Source organism: Fistularia commersonii, chromosome 28 (genome assembly GCF_037954325.1).
Source record: "Fistularia commersonii isolate RoL2024-O1a breed Wild chromosome 28, RoL_Fcom_v1.0, whole genome shotgun sequence".
Classification (NCBI taxonomy): Eukaryota; Metazoa; Chordata; class Actinopteri; order Syngnathiformes; family Fistulariidae; genus Fistularia; species Fistularia commersonii.
The window spans coordinates 6,035,159-6,055,871 of NC_141311.1; the positions used below are offsets into that span (position 1 = coordinate 6,035,159).

Below are 20,713 nucleotides of genomic sequence, written 5' to 3' on the forward strand. Positions count from 1 at the left end.
AGTAGGGCTGAGATTTAAGTCCGAGCAGTAACGCAAATGTTCAATAGTTGGCAAAAGCGCATTGTTTTGGGATCGAAGCAGCAAAAAAAAAGCCAATGAAGAAGAAAATATTGACCAATCGTGTTGCAGGAAAGTGCCACCTCCGGTGTCTGCCTTCACTGCCACGACATCAAAGATGCTTAGTGAAGTGAAATAGTTCCCACCCGGTCACTCCTCACCTTGCTAACTCCGGAGTCTGGCTTTATTTTAAATAATCTCAATCTGAATGGTCAGTTTTGCTCCAGTTTTACTCTGCCATGTCAACGAAATATTCACCTTACACGGGAATGTTTAAAATAAAATTCTATCGACATTCATCCCCCCTGTGCACATGCATACACATGTATCATCTCTATCACCACCAGCTGGTAATTGTAAATTTAAATGTGTTACTGTACTGATCAAATAGTAAGCGTATGTGGATTTTCCAGTAATTTAATGTGGCAAACACGCATTCCCCTACTACGTTTTTTTTTTTTTTTTTGCGCTGTCGCTCTAACACGAGTACTAACTCTGAAATAGTCAACTTTTGCTCTCCTGAATAACAGAGTTCATCCTGTGCTGTGTAATCTCTTTGCCACAATCTGCCACAGATTGTACACAATCATCATGGCGACCCAGGATGGTGGGTATTGAGAAAATATTGTAATATTTCTTTCACATCTCAACATTGTGTCGCGTCATTGTTCATGAAATAACGCATAATTCTACTTGGCACGTTGATCTACGACACTGTTAACATCGGTATACGGTAGATCCATGTCTCGTAACGCTTTTCTTGATATGTTCATGTTGTTGCTAGCTCATGCCCACGATTGCTAACATCAGTTAAATGTAGAATATAGATGAGAAGTTAAGGGTGATGGGGTTTGGGTCTGTTAGCATTTCTTAGTTTGATCAAAATGAAAGCGAAAGGATTAGGAATGATACAATGACGCGCCGATACTCCTTACATTCAATTTCGTTAACGTCAGTATTTGGCTGCCAGTGCGGCTAATCAAATTACATGATCTAACGTTCAACTGAGCTTTCTCAAGTTAGCTTTCTCGCGATACAACACCTAACATTACTGTTCCGTTCGACCATCTATGTCGGACAGTACAATTCTTTGTAATACTTTGCATTACGAAAATACTTTGTTTCTAATTTCTCGTTTAATATCTCTCCTCCATTCATAGAAGTCAACCCATGCTAAGCACTGCACTGTAGATGGGCAACATTTAAGAGGAAATAAAATTCACTGTAAAGCCAAAGACAAACAACAGAGTAGCACTGCCAAAGGAAAAATTATATTACAATCTAGTTTTCTCACATAAATTTAGGATGTAATTTCCTAAATGGCACAATCTCGAGGGGTAACAAAATATGTACAGTTGATGTGCTTCAAAACAGAGCTGTTTAAATTAAAAACAATGAATAAACAAGCCTACAATTTGTTAAATTTGCCTTGATGTGGGAAACTTTGTTGACTTTCCATTAAGTTCACAATCAAATAATATATCAAATGGAAAAATAGCCAGCTGGACACATCCATTCTAATCTTTACGATACAGCCACCAAAATCAGTTCAACTTTGAAAAGAAAATTAAGACAAGTACATGCATTGATATGCATGTTTGTTTCTGTTTATAATATATTACATTGTAAAACTATACAATTTATTCATTGATAGTAACATATAGTCACTTGATTACAATAAGTCACAAACAGGGCCAATATACTTGAGAAATGTATTCATTAGTAATTAAGCAGTACAAACAAGTGTTGGTCTCATAGCCATCTGACTATATCATTATATACACATAGTCTGGAATCTCTGCTCTTGCGATGCAATTGGTAAATTGTCAGCTGTGGGAATACAGAAACAGGTATCATCTATTATTTATTCGTAAAAGTGGCACAATTTTTATGAAATTAATGTCACCCGGTCCTGATTTTTCTATGAAATGGTAAATTGATGCAGCTCTTGTCAGTAATTGCTGACTCACATGTTGTCATTCGTGAAGTGTGGATAGAAAAAATCATCGTCTGCTGTTTGCAGCGCCATTTAAGTTTGGTGTGTAGAAAGGCAATAACTGCATCCTCAATTATATCTTTTTCATATAATTTTGTGTAATATTTCCTCAAAGTTCTGACCATGTATCCATAGTTTTATCTGCATGATCAAAATCTGAAGTTCTTGTGCCCTTGCAGGAAGTGAGGACGTTATAATGGACACAGAGGCAAAACCAAAAGAGGACGAGCCACTTGGAGAATTTGTTGAAAAGGATGATGCAGGAAACGCCACAACTCAGGACTCTAGTATAAGTAATGGAGACAATGCAGACGAAAAGCAGGAGACGGTGGACTTGAAGATTATTTGGAACAAGATCAAGTACGACCTGAAAATTCCTGTTGATAGCACCGGAGCGATACTGAAGGAGAGGATCCATTCACTTACTGGTAAGATAACATTCAAGGCTCAGTGTGACAGCAGGTGGTTCAGAGAGAAATAACGTAATTAATGCTCTCCACTGATAAGGTCTTCCACCAGCAATGCAGAAAGTGATGTATAAAGGATTGCTTCCTGAGGACAAGACGCTACGTGAAATAAAGATTACAAGTGGTGCAAAGATAATGGTTGTAGGATCTACAATAAATGATGTATTAGCTGTTAATACACCTAAAGAGGTCATTCAGCAAGAAGTTAAAGCCGAAGAAAACAAGAAAGAGCCTTTATGCAGGCAAAAGGTAAAACATGCTACCCTACATATTTGTGCGCTCTAAAACACCAATGGATGCATGTGGATTTTTCAATTGCGATGTCATTACAGCAACACAGGAAAGTTTTGGACAAAGGTAAACCAGATGACATAATGGCAGCAATCAAAGGAGCTAAGGTGAGAGTAGGGGTTACTCTCATTTCGTTTCCTCTGAAAGCACAGCAGATTTCCTATTGCAAATGTATGTGTTTTTGTTGTGAGCGCATACAGTAAATTACTGCTATGTACCATTCACAGGAGCGATTACCAACTGTGCCTTTAGCCGGAATGTATAACAAGTCCGGGGGAAAAGTTAGACTCACATTCAAATTGGAGCAAGATCAGTTGTGGATCGGGACAAAGGGTAAGATTATCGCTGGCCTAATTTTGCTGTCTTTTTTTTTTTCTCCATCCACAGCATGTTCTTCATCATTGTGCATTCTGCTTTCTCTACAGAAAGAACAGAGAAAGTCCCAATGGGCTCCATTAAAAACGTAGTGTCTGAACCCATTGAAGATGATGAGGACTATCACATGATGGTAACTGTTGTATCTTGTTTTTTGTTGTTTAAGTTAAAAATCCAAATTCTAAATGATCAGAAACTGTTTATTTAATCCGTTGATAGCAAGTGGGTATGTATGGATTGATGATAGTTTTCCTGTACTAAAAAAAAGTCATCCAGTTTTTGTCTTTACGAGGATTTTGTTGCATGTGAACACTGCAGACGGGACTGTTCCCTGAAGATACAGTTTGAGATTCATGTGTGCGTCTGGGCTATCGCCGTTTTGTCTCTGAAGTGACTAATGTCAATGCCTTCTCCAGATCAAGCTTGATGATGAAAGACATGCCGTTGTCTGTGAAATACTAGTTTTGGAAGAAAAATAACTTGAGATTGTGTCGCTGCTCTTGCTGTAGGTAGTGCCAGCTCAGATAGATGGTTATACATTTTTGGAAAATATAGACCTTAGCAAGGTCAGTGTTTATGATAGAGCTGAATACTATGCTGAAGGTGGCTCTGTAACTGTGTGCTCTTTTTTTTATCTCCGAATTCATATTAAGCATGAAAACCCAAAAAATTGCCCACAGACCATGAAAGAAATGTGTTACTAATCCTTCAGAGGATCTTCATGGCTGCTAGCACCAAACACACCAAGGCCACATTTTTGATAGTAGAAGTAGACCCAGGGTTAGGTTTTTACCAAGATTGCATAAACTGCACTTACAGCTGAGACTTATTCATCTGTTGACTTTCTTATAAGAAGGAGTGCTACAAACTTGAATTATTAAAGTACTGATACATATCCTTCCTTCTTTGTCACGCTCTGATCACACCATCTAGATACTTTGCTTCCCAACAAACTGCAATTCAACTTTCATTTTTGCAGTGCTTTGGTATAATACTGTAGTGATAGAGCACATGATGATAGAGCTGCTCGTGGTCAAGTTGTGTTCATTTCAAAAGTATTAGGAGGTGCACCACGAAAGGTATTGTGCACTCTCATTGTAATCTTTATGTTAACATCAGTCAAGAGAGCCGAAAGTTTTATGACGATATGGCATCCGCTTTTTTAAATTATGTCAAACTCTTCTGCACGCCTCCATTTGATTCTTGTGCCAAATTCACACATCCTGCAGCTGTGTTGCAATGCGGAACCTTTGCAGTTTGCTGAGTTGTGGCATCACAGAGACAGTGCTCATCTGCATCTCTGCTGCTGCTGCTGCCAGCTTTCTGTTTTCCAGGGTAGCTGTCATTCAGAACAGTCATTAAAATGTTTGTGTTTTTTGTTTTTTCTCCCCCGACTTAGACGACAATTTGGTCCTCAAATACAGTATATGGAGGATTTTCATTTTCAGCATGATCCTGAACATGATTTCTGGCCAGGCATTTTGCTGAGTAACAAAAAAAAGATTTTGTACCCTATAATAAGCTAGGTTATGCCCTCGACCACTTTTTTGTTTTCTTTGAAAGTCAGTAGCATTGGCAACATTTCGAATTGGGGTGAAATGAAGGATTTGGACTTCTATTTGACTTCTAGCAACAGAGACACGGGAGATACAGTATTAATGGCAACAAACACACTGCAATTCCATTTGAAGCTACACATGCGTATAGACATCGGATACTGGTGCAGAATGCTGGATTTAGTTATTTCATGTTCAGAACGTTTTTCCTGAACTTGAATGTTCAGGTGATGCTCACATTCTTCACTCTTGCGTTGTTGAAATGAGTCAGGAATAGATCCGCATACACATCTTTGGACATGTATTTGTGTGAGGAAATGAGTAATATGAAATGAATTTATACTGCACAAAGAAAGTAAATTGCACACCAAAAGGTACCAGTTACTTTCATGTCTGTTTCATTGCTTATTTAAAAGTGCTAGCAAATAGCCATACTTATGAGATTTTCAACTAAGAACTGTCAGTTCTTAGTTTAACAGATGTCTCAACAATATGTATTTGAACTGCTAATTCTCAACATTTGCAAAATGATTTGATGTATTAATTTTTTTTCAATCATCTTTAATGTTTTAGGCTTTCCAGTTGGGTCCAACAGAAGCCTCTCAATATTGGGTGTACTGGGTGCCTGCACAGTTTGTCGATGCAATCAAAGACACAGTCCTTGGAAAATGGCAGTATTTCTAATGTGCCTCTATTTTGACTGATAAACTGGGATCGAGAGGAGGAACCGTGGATAGTGGAAATCACAGCAAGGCTTAAGGAACTTCTTGGAATATAATAGAAGGAAACAGACTGATTCCTGTGGACTAATCATATTCTTTTTAGGTTTAAAGTGCTCTATCTGGCAGCATAACATTTCTCAGCCCTGTTGATCATTCAAGGTTTTCAACAAATCCAAGGGAAAAAATGAAACAATTGTACAGAAATTGCTAACACTTTTCCTCAGTTATTCTTAAAGAAATAAAACTTATTTAATGAAATTAATGTCCTATCGAGTTGTTGTTTGTCCTGTCTGTGTTACATGCCCATCAAGGCACTGTCTGTATTTACCTTGGGTCAATTAGTATCTTTTAAGGACTCAACCCACTATTAAATAGTATCTGTGATTTTTCTTTTTGTTTCGGCTTTGACAGATATAGTGATAATTCTATTAATTCTTAGGCCACATAACATGTCTCTGGATTCACATCAAGAATTTCCCAGCCTGGATGACGTAGTAAATTGCCTTTTTTCAACAGGGAACTTATATATGGAAAAAATTAGCTTGTATTCTACACATTCGTCTTGAACATGATACTTATATGATTTTATACATTTCAAGTGATAAATAGAGATTAATGAGACCTACATGAATAGCAGAGTTGACCATGAATAGTTTTGGATTTCATTATAACGTTTTTAAATTGCAAGTAATATGAACTGATTTCCTAAATTAGCACTTGCCTTGGTTTGGTTTTGTTAGAGGTGGTGATTTCATAATACTGTCAGTGTGAGCACGTATAGGTGCACGACCTATTTATATAGCCTCGGGGCTTTTATTGTGAAGGAGCGTGTTGCCCTGAACCGGTAGTGACGCAACATTTGGCGGAAGAAGTCGCTTACGCGGGAAAAAGAAGAGAACACAGCTGGTAGTAAATTGCAACCGGTAGAGATCGTAGCTATCGGCGATGAGCCAAGCAGAAGCAACGACAACCGGGGAGAGAAAACGTCCTCCGCCCGTTAAAGTCCTGTCCGGTCAGCTAAGGTCGGCAAGGAAACGAGAAACCGCAGGGACAGTGGATGGGTTCGTTATCAAGCCGAGTAAGGGTCGCTCCCTGCCGGTGTCTCTGGTGTGGATGCAGGGGACCGTCCTGGAGGTCCAGCCGGACGTGAACTCGGTGCTACTGATGGACGAGACCGGGACCTTCGCGGTTCAGGGTGTGCACAACATACCGAAAGGGAAGCCATGTTTATCCCGAGGTAAACACACCTGGCCTTAAAATATTGTGTCGCTTAAATACTATTAAGTGAAAAGTGCTAAAATCAAGTCTAAAGACACTCTAAAGGGCCATTTGCAAAGGACAATAAAATGAAATAAAAATTGAATAATGAATAAAAAATATAATAAATAAAATAATATTTCAATAAAAATATCTAAATTACTTAAGTTACCACTTCTAGGCGAATTTAAAAAAAGATAACGAACGTGAAGCTGTGCAGGTATTTCAATTCATCAACATCATTTTAATTTACTTATTAAAAAAGTTTTAAAAGTCTGTATTACAGAAAGACCCTTCAGAATCAGAATACTTCATTGATTACCCGGGGGGAAAATTGCTTTTCCATATCAAGACAATAATTGGTTTTTAACGTTTTTATTCAATCGTTTTTTTTTTCTTCATTAATACCACAGTGGAGTATTTTAGAGTAGTATAAATCTATACCCTAAACCCGAGCATATTAACAACATATTTTTTGCGCGATTTCGGCCTAATATTAAATGTTTTCTTTCCAAACTGCTTTTTAATTGTTGATTACATTTAATGGTTGTCAGTTAAAGGCTCAAGATGTCACTTTTCTAATTCCTTTCTGGTGCAGCTGGGATATTAAAGATTCTGGAAAATAAAATTTTCATATTGTTAAATATCAGTTAGATTCATCTGGCACAATAAGCCTAAAATTAGTACTTGTTAACCATGAACCAAAATGGGAAAGGCAACTGCTCTGTGTGTGTTTGTCTTCGCAATTTAAACTTGATTGACTGTTAATATAAACAAAGTATTAACCTGATTAGTACATGAATATATTTTATATGTATGGTTTCTATTGCCTTTGTTTCTAAGATTCTATTGCCTGATTTATTTATTCAAAAACAGGCAAATATGTCATGGTGATGGGTGCCATCCAGGCTGTCACTCCAGAGCCAGTCATCCGTGCTGTGAAAATGGCAGATCTCTCAGAGCACGCTGCGCTTCACAGAGGGATGTGGAAGCTTGAGGTGGAAGACCTCCAGCAGGTTCTGGCCTCAGCACAAGGAGGAAAGTATTCCTGACAGCTGGAAAAACGGCAGCTGGAAAGGACTGAACTGCGGGTGAAAGTTCTGTGCAGGAGCACTTCATGTACATCTACTGCAAAATATATGTAAGTCGTTATTTTCTACCTAGACCCTTACTGCAAGAGGGAGATTCTATCACGGCTCCTCAGAGTGGTGAAAAACAAACATGGAGCTGCTTCTGTTGGCACTTCAGCCACATTTCCCCAGTTCAAAGCCTTCAAAATCTATCCATATAAATCTATCCATATAAAAGGACACACTGAAAAATTGCTTCACCTTTGTCATCATTTATTGGACAACAATAACAAATCTGGCCATTAACAGGATAATTTAACTAATTGTAGATTGTACATTCTGTATTTAAGTAACAGGTGCCATTTTTAAATGAAAATTGCAAAGATAAAAGACTCTTGATTTCTGAGTTTATAATTTTAAACTTGTGTATTGTTGAAGCCTGTTTTCTACAGCTATATGGAGGTAAATGAAAACAAGCAAGTGCATTTTGTGATTTGAGAAAAATAAAAAAAATTGGTGTGGTGTCCATGATACTCGTAACACTAATGAATAAGTGAGACTGACCTATGATGTTGGAATAAAATATATGAATATAAACTGAACAATTTAAGTATGGCATAGCATACATTTTGGAAGGCTAGAAGATCAACTGTGTACATAATATGATGGAACACATTTTTGGTCAACTGTTAGATGTTGGGTGTCTGATTAATGTGTACATGTGATTAATGCTCTTAACATCAATGGGCTTCTCCTGAATTGACACATAGGGAAAAACTTGGGAGGGTTCAGCTGTTGAAATAACAGTCTTGTAGGTCACATCATGGGGAAACCCAGCCACATATCAGAGCCCTGGTCCTGAACTGCTTTGAACTCATGCTGTGATCAGATGACTTCTCGTGTACCCCAGAAACCCTCAAGGGTCACCAAAGTCAGGTCTGCACACTGCTTCCCATTATTGAGAGCACTTGCATTGTCAATGTTATTATTCGATGTCTTTTAGGAGAAAACTGTATTTTCCAAATTCACTGTCATTTGGTGCTATAAGGTGGTCTTTTCTGGCTTTGGCAAGTTTCATTAAAAAGAAATCCCTGCGCTCCATCCACTCTTTTAATTCTTCCTTCCCATGAGCCAGCTTGCAAGAGTCATCTTCAGTGCATATTCCTTCAAGGAACCTGTGAACAGGAGTTGTCAGTTATCAACAGTCAAAAAGTACTGAGGGGAAGTGCCGGGCACATCTATAACTTGCGAATCTTGCCTCTCACAAACTTTAAAAGTGCCTGTGGGAAATCGATACTGCCAGCCGTTCTGATCATCCTCTGAGTTGAAAACTCTGTCTTTGTGTTTTTCGGATGTGATGTGTTTCTGCCACTGCCTCTCACTATTGCAATTTTTACCACAGAGCCAACAGTGATTGCCAGCCTGCAAAACAAGAAAATAGGAATCCTAAATCCTATTTACAAAGTCTTTATCACCACTTTTCTGTCATTCATTGAAATTCCTTGTTTATTTTAATAACTGATTGTTTTACAAAAACAACCTGAACTGTACTGATATTTATACCAAAAAGAAACATTCACAAGTTCACAGCTAATTAAACCATCAAGAACATAATTGTCTTGGTAGAAATCAATGCAAAAGGGATATCGTGCATTGCAACGTGAGGTAATTCCACACGATCAGGCATGCAAACACCTTTACAACCCACCACTTCTTCTGCGTCGTCTGTTGGCATGTGGATCTGCCTCTCATTCTTTCTGACAGAATTTTTTGCGGTCTCCTCCCCCCAGCCAGGCTTCTGGGACTGTGGCCACTGCTCATGAAGCTGATCCATATCTGGAACTGAACAAGGGGTTAAGCCGAGTGTTTGCTGGTCAAATTCAGCTCCAAAACACTTCAATAAGAAGCCCTTGGCATCTTCATGACAAACTCACTGTTGTTTTTTTTCATGAAGGTCCAAAAGTCTCTTTCTTCTTCGCTGTGAGCAAATGTGCAAACACCAATGTACTGACACTTCTTGCCTGCTGCCACATTACTGCAAATCTAGGAGGCCAAAAAAAGTCAGCTTTCTTAGTAAGGATAATTTGATTGTTTTAATCCTCATGGTAGTGATTATTTCTTCTTCTTTGGTTTGTACCTCAAATTGAAATGGGGCAGGCTTCCTGGCCGGAAGCGGTCTCACTGTTGTCCACTTTTTCCTTTTATGAGAAAAAACAAGCACCACCCACCTGTCTTTTGCCCACCTGTATGAGGAAGAGAGAATGGGGATTGTGGATTGCAGTTCTGTGGCTTGGCAACTGGCAGTAACAAGATATGTCAGAGAGTAGAAATGAGGTGAGTGTTTAAGTTGTTCAGACGGAGGGGTGGGGGGGTGGTTGGAGGGTAGGATATTAGTCTTCAAAATGTTTCTATTCTTATACAAATGACACATGCAGACCCCTTCTTACTCACGTGTGTCTTGCCTTTGCTGAGCAATATTTCTTGTTCTTATCGGCTTCACTTATTTGACCATTCCTCCAGCACTGACCACAACCAAATATTAGCTTGAGATTTGAAGGTCTGAGCCTCTGTGCATTGGGAAGATGCGGAGGAGATTTAGAATCTTTATCAATAGCCCTGTTCATAGTCAATCAAGTCATGTATGCAACAAACAAGTACAGGCCAAGGTCTTTAGGATTTAAGATGGTTGAAAAAATTTTTAATGACTGGTTTCAAATATCATGGCACATTTATGCTGTCTTAGATTAATAAGAAAATTTGGCTTTGTGGTCGGGTTCTCTTGGTCATTCATCAATGCAAATCACCATCAGGTGCAAGTGTTTTGCAGCTTGTGTCCCTTGATTTGTCCTTGTTCTGTTGCATGTTTATTTTAATACTAAAAATCAGCAGTGAACTACTTCATATCATGAACAGAGTTGTATAACTCAGTCAGTTGTCTGTCTGCATTGGCAGAAGGAATAGGTTAGAATAAATAGATTTTTTTTGGCTGAAATCCCTTTACTTTGTTAGATCCAGTGAGTTTTAATGAGAAAACATGGAATGACAAGAAATTGGGAAAGTCCCAGCAATTGGATTTTCTTGGTCCTGATCTCACCTGGGCTCCCTGCAATGAAGTTGTCGAGCTGAAAAACTTCTTCGCTTCTTGGACAATAGTTTCATGAGTGATATCTGTTTGATTCAAAAGAGGTGAATGATTAAAATTATTTCAACTGAATAAATAGTTCCAAGAAATTGTTAGGATAAGTTTGGAAAAAGAAAAGTTTGTTCTTTTCAAAATACAGGATCGGGTTAGAATCCTGGGATTTACATGCATTAATCTCAGACACAATTAACTTAAATGGAAGGGTTGTAGGGGAAAAGAATGAACATTTTAAAACATACTAGTTTGGTGCTGTATCATCCAGACCTTCAGCTCAATGAGGCTGTGGGCAAACAAACAGTCTCCCTCTCTTGTGCAGCCATATCGGACTTCGTGGCGACAGAGATCAAGCTGACACACAGGACTGAGTGGTCTGATTTTAGAATATCGGACAATGTTGTCATTTAAAATGTGGACCAGGCACCTAAAGCAGAAACAGAGTAATCACTGTCTTAATGCTCTCTCATCCTTTCTTTCACAAGTTTGTTAGGTTTATATATATTTTTCTAAATGCAAAGCTCATAATCACTTTAAAAGATCTAGAACTGTGGAATCACTAACTTGTTTTCCTCAAAATCGTGCTTTGTCACCGCATGAGAGCAGAGTAGTGGGTCATCTTTATTGATTTTGCTAATAAATCTGGGTTTATGGTCAAAACACACCTGCAAAGAAAATAATAGGTCATTCATTCATTGTCTGTATTGCTTATTCTGCACAAAGGGTCGGGCTGACATTGGCCAAAAATACGTTAACCCGGACCAGTCCCCAGTTGATCGCAGGGCCACAGAGACAGGGTTCACACTCATGTCTTGAAATGTATTTGACTTGTACAAAAATTTACAAGTTACAGAAAAAACAGATAGATAGTTGTAATCCTAATTTAGCCACGTTAAATTTTATTTATCTGTCCTAACATTGGCAGATGTTGAACTGCAAATGGTTTGTCATTTCTGCTGGATCTGAGTATTTAATTTTACAAGGACATGCAAATCTGATTGGCTAATAGCGTCACATGGGGTAACGTGCTGGCTGGAGCCAGAAAAGCACCGTGTTCCAATATTGCCTATTGGAGACAGTGTGACAACAGAAATGCATGCAATTACCTAACCTGTGAACAATGATAAAAAGGTAATTTTACATGACAACCTAAGCTCTTCCAGGACATTTCACCCCCCCACACATGAAGACTACATAAAATGGCCCAGAACCTTCATGTCGTCAGGTGAGTGCGCTCACCACTATAGAACCATGTTGATCCCTTTGCAACATTGAATAAATTAATATACAATCAATTTTACATGGACCTCAATGCTATCATTCTTCCTCCCCAGATTTGTGCTTTGCAGCCAGAAAATCATTATACAATATATATACACACATTATAAGCAGCTGTGGTTTATACACCATGATGTCAAATACTGCTAAATGTTCAGTTACATTTTTATATATCACTGCTTTAACTGTAGAAATCATTTTTGAACTGAAGATATACCTGAGTCAAGAAACATTTAATATAATTTTTATATACTGCACACACACACAAACAGGATTGTGCTGCTAGTTGGTATCAAAAACATCCAACAGATATGATGCATAGAATGACCTCACATGGCATCTGGTTTGTAAAAAGTAAATAGCCACTCACTCCACAGAGAAACGTGAAAATCCCAGGATGCTCCTGTAAGATCTTGGGGACAGTCAACTTGACACTGGAGCTGTGCTCCAACGGATTGAGGAGGAGCTCCCTGGAGATAAAACCTTTTTGCTCTAGAGTCCAAACATCAATTTCCTCCTGACAGTAGGCAAATGTGCAGCGGCTCTGGTATTGGCAGTCTTTTCCAACAGCCACATCTGAAACAATGAATGAAGTTGACTCTGACATGAGGTCTAATAGAAACATGACTTAAGAGAATGGAAAAGGAGACTGTAATGACTTAAGGGAAAAAGTAAAAAATAATGCTGAATTTCAGAATCATGAAAGTATCAGCAACCCAGACATCTACACGCTCCAGTGCAGTGGGGCTGAAAGTCTATAGATCATGGTTGTTATTCAAAATCACTTTTAAGGATCTTAAAGGCAGTTTCATGTAAAAAGAAAAAGGCTAAAAAGGTTACTTCAAACTGCAAAAACTGTTTTTGATGGATATGGCCCATTTAAGAGCAGGGGAAACTTTCTTGGATTGACCGCTCCCTTCAAATGTAGAATTGAACATGGAAATCCTTGTATTTATGAATGTTACCTTTGCAAATATGATAAGGTCCAACGTAATGGTTTTTTGTTGGTCTGGGGCGAATGAGCTTCCAAGTTTTGTCAGGTGAGTGTTTGATTCTACCCAGCAGAACATCCTTTTTGCACTTGTGATCTTCACTTTTAAGTCTGTAATCTAGCACCCCGGGCCCTGAGGATATTAAGATTCAAACAAACACAGACCATTAACACCTGCCAAAACAGGACAGTCAAGTATTTGGGGGAAAGTAAAAAGATAAAAAACTCACCAGTTTTTAAAAAGCAGATTGAACATGCTTGTTTGAATTCGTGAGTTTCGGCCAAGGGGTTTTTCGCGAAGTCAACAGCAGCAGGAGCATCCTTCACATTAGGCATGCCGACAGCCATCCCCATTGGACTGTCATGATTGTTTAGCTGTATTTATAAAAAAATGAAGAAAAATCTGAACTATAAACCTGCACAGAAGATCTCTGTTAACCAGGTAAACAGAAATAAGAATTACCTGTGGACTGAATGGACCTTGAACATCTAAAATTTTAAGAGAGGGGAGGGAAGATAAATGAATTCACTACAAATTCTTAACTAAATGAAAAAATGCCACGAAACAATAACGGTTAAAATGAACAACTTGAACGAAACACGTCTTTGTAGGACAGGTGGGACGTACCTTTTTTATAGTCCAATATGGAGAGACTTTCTAGAGAGTCCAGTGTCGGGGTTAGGGTATCTAAAGTGTCAATACCGAAATATGCACTTGATCCTGATTGATAAAGGGGGGGCAGATTTACAGTCCACTGCTGGGCACTACTGCGGACAAACGGGTTGTTATAAGCTTGTATTGCAAATGGATTTGACATGGAACTGCCGGCAGTACTGGTTGGCGGGGGAATAGGCCCCGTCACTGCTGGTATGACCTGGAAGAAGAGACAATGTCGTTGCTAATTTTGTTACAAAGATCATCACAGTTTTCCCCGATAATATTCTGTGAGCTCTAACTGTTTGCTCACCATTGGCACTTCAGGCCCCGGTTGGTCGAGCAGCTCATCTAGTTCATCCCCCATGATATCTGTGTCAATATTTTGGCTGGTCTCAAGCAATGGGCGCAGCTTACTACTGGTAGTTGTGATACCATTCTGACATACTGGCGCAGAAAGAGGGACTGATGTGGTTCCAGACACAGGCAGGGAAACTGACTCACAGCCTGGAGGCTCATTGGGGGTCGCAGATGAGATACTATTGCGGGGCAGAAGATCGTCCACCGCTGTGTCGTTAAGAGGCGATTGCACTGCCACGGGACCCTGTATAAGACTAGGGACACCGACCAAAACGCTGCTTTCCTGAGGCACTTCTGAAAAGCAGAATGAGAAACGGAATAAGAGAAATGATTCTACCTTAAATCAAGTTAAGCTGTTTGAAAAACCTACCGATATCTATATCTTCAACTGAAGATGGGCCATGATAGTCCTGCGCAAATAAAGAGATAAATGTACAGAACAACCCATTCTCCACAGGAGATCCTTTCAAACACATGGTTGGGAAACTTAAAATCTTACCTTTTTAGATGATCTATCTTGATAGCTAGATCTTTGCAAAATATTCAAGGCAGGCTATGACAAAAGAACAAAAAATTATTTCTTTTTGTTCAGTGTTTGTGTATATACATTACAAATGATCATCATGATACTGGCTCGTAATAACAACACTTTCAGTTTTGTTTCTGGCTGTCATATTTGATGTGTGACGTTTGGTGCCAAATATGTGAAGCATGTTCTGAATTGTACTTACCTTACTCCGTACATAAGCTTTACGGATTTTCAATCCCATAATTTTGGCAAGATCCTGAGTTAGCTGGATGACACTCAAATCCTAAAGGATGTAAAAAAATAAACAAAAAACGATTAGTTTTCAAGTAATGCCTAACTTTGAGTTTTCTTTTATCAGAATATTACACTTATATCATCATTCTTTTTAACCTCAACTTTAAAACATTCCTTTATAATGATGAGGCTCAATACAAGTAATACAAATACTTAAAGTGTGTGTAGGAAATCTTGTAGACATAAAAATGTGGCTTTCTGATGATACACCTCATCTGATTTTTACTTTCTTGCAATCAACCCGATTCATGGATGTTTCACTTTAAATAGAGCCGATGGCCTTGTGACGGGCAAGTTGACAGTAAAGTGGCCTGATAGCCACACAAGAAACCAGGACAAGTTTAATTGATAATGCTTTTTTTAACACTTTGGTTAAAGAAGTGTGTTTTTTCATCATATGAATGCATTCACATGAAAACCGGATTAGACACTTTACCTGAGGCACTGCTAGAGAACATTTGGCCACAGCCTCGTAGGCCTCGGAGTGTCTCCCCATTTCTTTTAAGGATTTGGCTTTCCTGTACAGCACTTTGTAGTTTTTGCTGTTCAGTTGTAGAGCATTTTCACAGTCTTTTAATGCTTGCTCATGGAATCCCTGAGAGGGGAAGAAAAAAAAATGTGGGTAGGAAAAGACATTTTCCTTTGGCATTTTTATACACACCCAGATCATTAATAGACTTGTGCAGTGAGTGAGGTGCTGTTTTTTTCTCTGCTGTGTAATACAGTTCTATTACAATGGCTGAAGAGATAAGCAATGAAGGTTTCTTCTTAACACATTGCATTATCTTCTTACAGTATTTCTGATTTTGTTTGAGTTGTTAGACAAGAAAAAAGGGAACTATATGATGCCTGGGTGATTTTGATTCAAGTCTTCACATGGGAGCAAGATGCAAAATTGGATCAGGGAAAATGTGATACCTCAAGACAAATGACATAACTATTATTCATCATCTTATTCATGTAGCCTGCCTCCCCTTGAGCTAAACAGTTACAAGCTGGAACTTTATAATTTATAATTCAATAAATGTATAGCAACTTTTGTGGAAAAACATTCATTTCTATAAAAAACAACTCCGTGGCACACAATGCAAAAATATAGCAGGACTGCCCTTTGCAGTTGCCTGCATTATCCACCACACAAGTGGTAATAAAATAATCTTATTATTGCTGCGCTTGCAGATTTTTAAAATGTTATCAGTGCATAAAAATCAAACCGTGACATTTACAAAAATCATCTGGCAGGGATTTGTAGCTTCAAGAAATGCATCGTGTTCTACAGCTTCCTTTGATCGACACACGAGCACGTTCCTGCATTCAGCCTTCTTCATACATTCAGGGAAAACAGGCATGAAGGTAAGCATAATTCTTTTATGATGTATTGACTGTTTAAAGACAGTGCCATAGTTTGGGATCATAGTGCTGGTAAAAAAAAAAAACAACAACTGCTTTTTCACTTATGCTATGTGTGTTGAGCCTGTGGCTCAATAAATTGCTGTTACTGAAAATTTACAGTTAAGAATAGGTCTCTTGAAAATAAGTCAAGGTGAGATAAGGAAGGGCAAAAAAATCAGGGACTTATAAAAAGTGTGCAAATGTTAGCATACTTCATGATGCTACTTTTATATGCTGTAGATTCCATTTCTATCAACCAATGATATTTACATATTTTTAGAGTTTTTACATATTGAGTACATAGGGCCCAATATAATCAGTGCTGAGAATAAATATATATGAAAATCATATGAGCAACAGCCTACTTACAGGACCAACGTTCAGGTAAGCAGCAGCACGATTTGAATACAGCTTTTCCAGTAGACCTGGTGTGGTACAGATGCCATCTGACTCAGCATAATCTGCTATACTTAAGGCCTCGGTGTACATGTCAATAGATTTAGTCCATTCGCCGTCTCTGAACATGTCATTTCCTTCTCCAAAAAGATTCCATACAAGATCCTTAATGAACACCTGGAACCCAAGTGGCACAAAATATAAATACAAGTACACACATAGACACTTTTAATTGGTTGTGCACATCTGGTGAAACACATGAGAGGCCCCATCTAAAATTATGATCCAATTTCAATAGCTGACCTCATACTCTTCTGGACTTCCTCGGTAAGGGAGAGTGGATCTGAAATGACAAAAACAAAAAGCAAAACTTTGAAATTCACACACCCTCAGTGAGTCAGTCATATGCAATGGGGTTGAACGCACCCACTGCTATTACTCATCAGACCAGTTTTATTAATTACTGAGATGGGTGACATTGATTAACCTGGTGGTTACTGAAAACTGAAAATAAACTGTCAAATTGTCAAAACTTGATAAAACTACATGTGTCATTTGACAGTGTAACCAACAATATTATAATTGATAAAGCACATTTAAGCCAAGACAAGTCTTTCCTCATCATTTATGAATACTTTTTTACAGGAAGTAGCATTTGTCGGTGTTATGTGAAAATGAAAAACCTCTGGGCTTCCTTTACCTGCAACCATTCCATTTTTCTTGTAAAAGCATCCTGTATTATTCATGATAGCGAGGTCTGATTACACCCATAAATGCAGGACAAAATAACACTGTAGCATAATGTGCATTTATGTGGCAGGCAATGATAAAGGTTTATTTCAAGATAAAGTTATGAAGGTCAAGATGTCTCACCAAAAACTCAACAATTAAGTTATTATTCATACAGTGCAACTTGGTGGCACACTGACACAAAATGTAACCTGCTGCCACAGTTGATGTCGGATTAGACATGTATGCCTATGTATTTAGAAGGGGTAGAACAATTAATGCAATGCATATCAAAGATTCATTGTTATTTCAGCCAGGGTAAAAAAAAGCAACTTTCCAATCAAGCCATCAAATATCAAGGGAACTTGAACTTTTTTTTTCATATGAAACATGCAATTTTCATATAAGCCTGTTCTCTGATATTCTATTTCTAATGTAATCTAATTTTTCATGTCTTTGTTACATAAAGAAAGTCTTGTGACATGGTGTCCAAACTTTATACATGCATGTGTTGACTCAGTGTTGTCCAAACTAAATTCGATCCAGTTAATTTGTTTGACTTGAACTGAATGTTAAGATGACACACTGACAGAACATATTAAAACAAAGTGTCAAAGTTCAGTCCAGATTAGCAGAATTTCCATCTATGATTCCAGTGCTTGAATTAAATACTGACACACGGCTTATCAGGATAATAAAGTGTTTTTACCAGTGCCTCGATGACGAATCAACAATAAAATCTCAAAAACATTGAAAATCACGGGGTTTGACAGGAACAGAACAATGCATTACCTCCTAATTTCAATTTCACTGATTTTTTTTATTTCTAATGAGATCATAATTTAATTCAGAGACTACTCTGTCACCATAGTAAAATCTGGGTACATTTTGATATTTTTTTTCATGTAGCCATGAACATATTCACATCTTGCTAGGATAAATATGCGAGTAAAATGATTGTATACCCAGGCCCGTCCCCTCGTTTCCCGCTATTCGACAGGATCCAGAAGACTTACTCGATAAACTGTAGACCTTCCTGGATCGCTTGCCAGCGACTGTGTCTGTCCTGACTCGCTCCGGACATGTTTAACGTGTTCATATATCGAATCACCTGGAATTACAAAACTTCACTTATTAACTAGTAATAAGACAGTTGCAAAATACAGACACAAAAAGCAACCCTACCATGTAAGTCACGATCAGCCGGTCCTCCATGGGGTAAACATGTTTTATTTTAGGATTTCCTCCCTACAGACATCTATTAAAATTCTTAGCTTCCGCATTTAGCAAAGACGACACACGTATAATTCAGGAAATATAATCGAGGTTAGGGATTTGGGCTAGCAAACGCGCTAATATCATCCACAATAAAAAGCTATTCAATGGAAAGCGTACAAGACATTTAATTTAACTACGATAGGTAGGAAATCGTAAACAAAGCAAGGAGTACAAATAGAACGGAACAGCATCTCCAAGGCGGAGGTCCATTATCGGAAAAATGTTGACGCACGTAGAACAAGTGCCCTTAATTTCGCTTATCTAATAAGAAGTGCCAGTGTTTTAGAACACGGAAATGTGTCATTACTTGTGACAAAACGTGGTCGTGTTATTTGTGAATATATTTTGAATGAAAGTCGCAGGATCTGCTAGCTGAGGAAGCGTTGCTGTAAGAAACTAAATTTCACATTATTATTTGTACGATTTTTCTCGACGGAATTGACACTCCTGAGAGTTTACTCTAAATATGTGTCACTTCTAGCCACGCGTGACACCTTTGTGGTTAAACTTGTCGCCACTGACTTCCTTTTGGGGATGTTGTAGTTTTAGGTTTTGGCTTAGAGTATTGAACAGTTGACACACTTTTATCAGGTTTGACCAAAAGCCCACTTCTTCAAGGGCGTGTCCGAAGTTGGGCTCAGGACACGTAGCGCACATATGAAAAAGAGTACATTACATTAAGGAGTACATTACATCTTTTTGGCACTCATCATCCGCAGCAATTTGTAGTCTCTATTAGCTTCTACCGCAATGATTATCTGAAATGTGAGATAACCGCCGTCCAACGAAGCCAAGTGACAGTGCTGGCTAAGTTTTAGGGAATTAGACTGTGCCTTAAAAAAAGCACAGGTACGTCCGCGATGAACTTGTTACCCGAGGCGGAACAATAATGAGCTGTTGATGTCGCTCTCTTGTTTTGGGATCTTCTCATCAATTCACAGACATTTCAGCAGTGGCAGCGGCTCGTACTCACTTGAATACACCTGTCTTGCTCCAAATCCTACCCTACTCGAACATAAGGAGGGAAACAAACGTTTTGTTTTGGCTGAAATAACTTAGGTGTGTGTGCCCTATCGCTAAAGGCCGTCTTTTATCTATTGTCTTCTTCAGGAAAAACAAAAACAAAACTTACATATCAGCGCTCCACTGCCCCCTTGAGACCAGGCGGGGTACTACATCTACCGCACAATAATATACATGAAATATAGGTAATTACATTTGTTTTATCTGAAAGTAATTTAATGAAATACGTAAAAAAAATCTTGGGGAAATTCCCCGTAAAATCCTGCAACAAGATTTGAACGTGTTAAGTTTTTTGTCTTATCTCGTGTCAAGGCTGTATGATTCAATTTGCAGTTGAAACCGATACTTAAGTTTGAATGGAAAGAAGCTGACTCACAGCCAGTTGGGTGGAATTTATATTCTTAATTTATAAGGCAACGCCACCACCGTGGCATAGTCAGGTGAAAATAAATATCTTTCTTTTTCCAATGCGTGTTTTTTTTTTTGGGGGGGGGGGCTTTAAGCCAATGTTGTTGTACGGACCAAAGATCAGTACCACATATCACAAACGAAACTGAAAGTATTTTGAATACGTGTTTTGCTGAGTCACTCTGTCATGTCAATATATTTAATGGTATAAGGCCAGGTATGTGACTCCTTCCTGTATGTGAACATTTCAAATATGCAGTGGTTGAGTGGTTCAAATATATTGTTCTTGTGACTCATGTATCAGCAATTTGAACAGCAGACAATTTAGAGAGGACATTTCTCCTGCTTGTTTAAACTCTGTCCAAAATAGAATACAGATTAAAATACATTAAATTGTTTTTAATAATGCAATGGCTTTTGGTATATTTTAGAATAGATTAAAGAATAATGACT

The 20,713-nt window shown here is 38.3% G+C and overlaps 3 protein-coding genes across 4 annotated transcripts; 2 read left to right on the top strand and 1 right to left on the bottom strand.

Moving 5' to 3' along the window:
• Window positions 1-614: 614 nt before the first annotated feature.
• On the top strand, window positions 615-5,722 carry ubfd1 (ubiquitin family domain containing 1). Its single transcript, XM_086175696.1, has 7 exons — window positions 615-664; window positions 2,233-2,481; window positions 2,561-2,769; window positions 2,853-2,918; window positions 3,039-3,144; window positions 3,237-3,319; window positions 5,316-5,722. Exons 1-7 carry the CDS (start codon window positions 649-651, stop codon window positions 5,424-5,426), a joined length of 840 nt encoding a protein of 279 aa, XP_086031822.1. The 5' UTR covers window positions 615-648; the 3' UTR covers window positions 5,427-5,722.
• Window positions 5,723-6,362: 640 nt separating this feature from the next.
• Window positions 6,363-8,073, top strand: rmi2 (RecQ mediated genome instability 2). The gene is made up of 2 exons (XM_086176078.1): window positions 6,363-6,701; window positions 7,598-8,073. Exons 1-2 carry the CDS (start codon window positions 6,410-6,412, stop codon window positions 7,771-7,773), a joined length of 468 nt encoding a protein of 155 aa, XP_086032204.1. The 5' UTR covers window positions 6,363-6,409; the 3' UTR covers window positions 7,774-8,073.
• On the bottom strand, window positions 8,048-19,933 carry zc3h7a (zinc finger CCCH-type containing 7A). 2 transcript variants are annotated; one of them, XM_086176077.1, is made up of 23 exons: window positions 19,803-19,933; window positions 18,568-18,662; window positions 17,126-17,165; window positions 16,796-16,999; window positions 15,471-15,629; window positions 14,943-15,023; window positions 14,711-14,764; window positions 14,582-14,621; window positions 14,165-14,505; window positions 13,825-14,071; window positions 13,660-13,685; window positions 13,427-13,571; window positions 13,171-13,329; window positions 12,576-12,781; window positions 11,492-11,592; window positions 11,173-11,354; window positions 10,886-10,959; window positions 10,243-10,358; window positions 9,929-10,034; window positions 9,726-9,834; window positions 9,500-9,633; window positions 9,050-9,213; window positions 8,048-8,966 (listed from the first exon to the last, which is right to left on the bottom strand). In XM_086176077.1, the coding sequence occupies exons 2-23, from the start codon at window positions 18,648-18,650 to the stop codon at window positions 8,777-8,779; spliced, it is 2,961 nt and encodes a 986-aa protein (XP_086032203.1). In that variant the 5' UTR covers window positions 18,651-18,662; window positions 19,803-19,933; the 3' UTR covers window positions 8,048-8,776. The 2 variants fall into 2 exon arrangements, with proteins under 2 accessions (XP_086032203.1, XP_086032202.1); XM_086176076.1 differs by lacking the exon at window positions 19,803-19,933 and adding an exon at window positions 18,737-19,031.
• Between the last annotated feature and the right edge of the window lie 780 nt (window positions 19,934-20,713).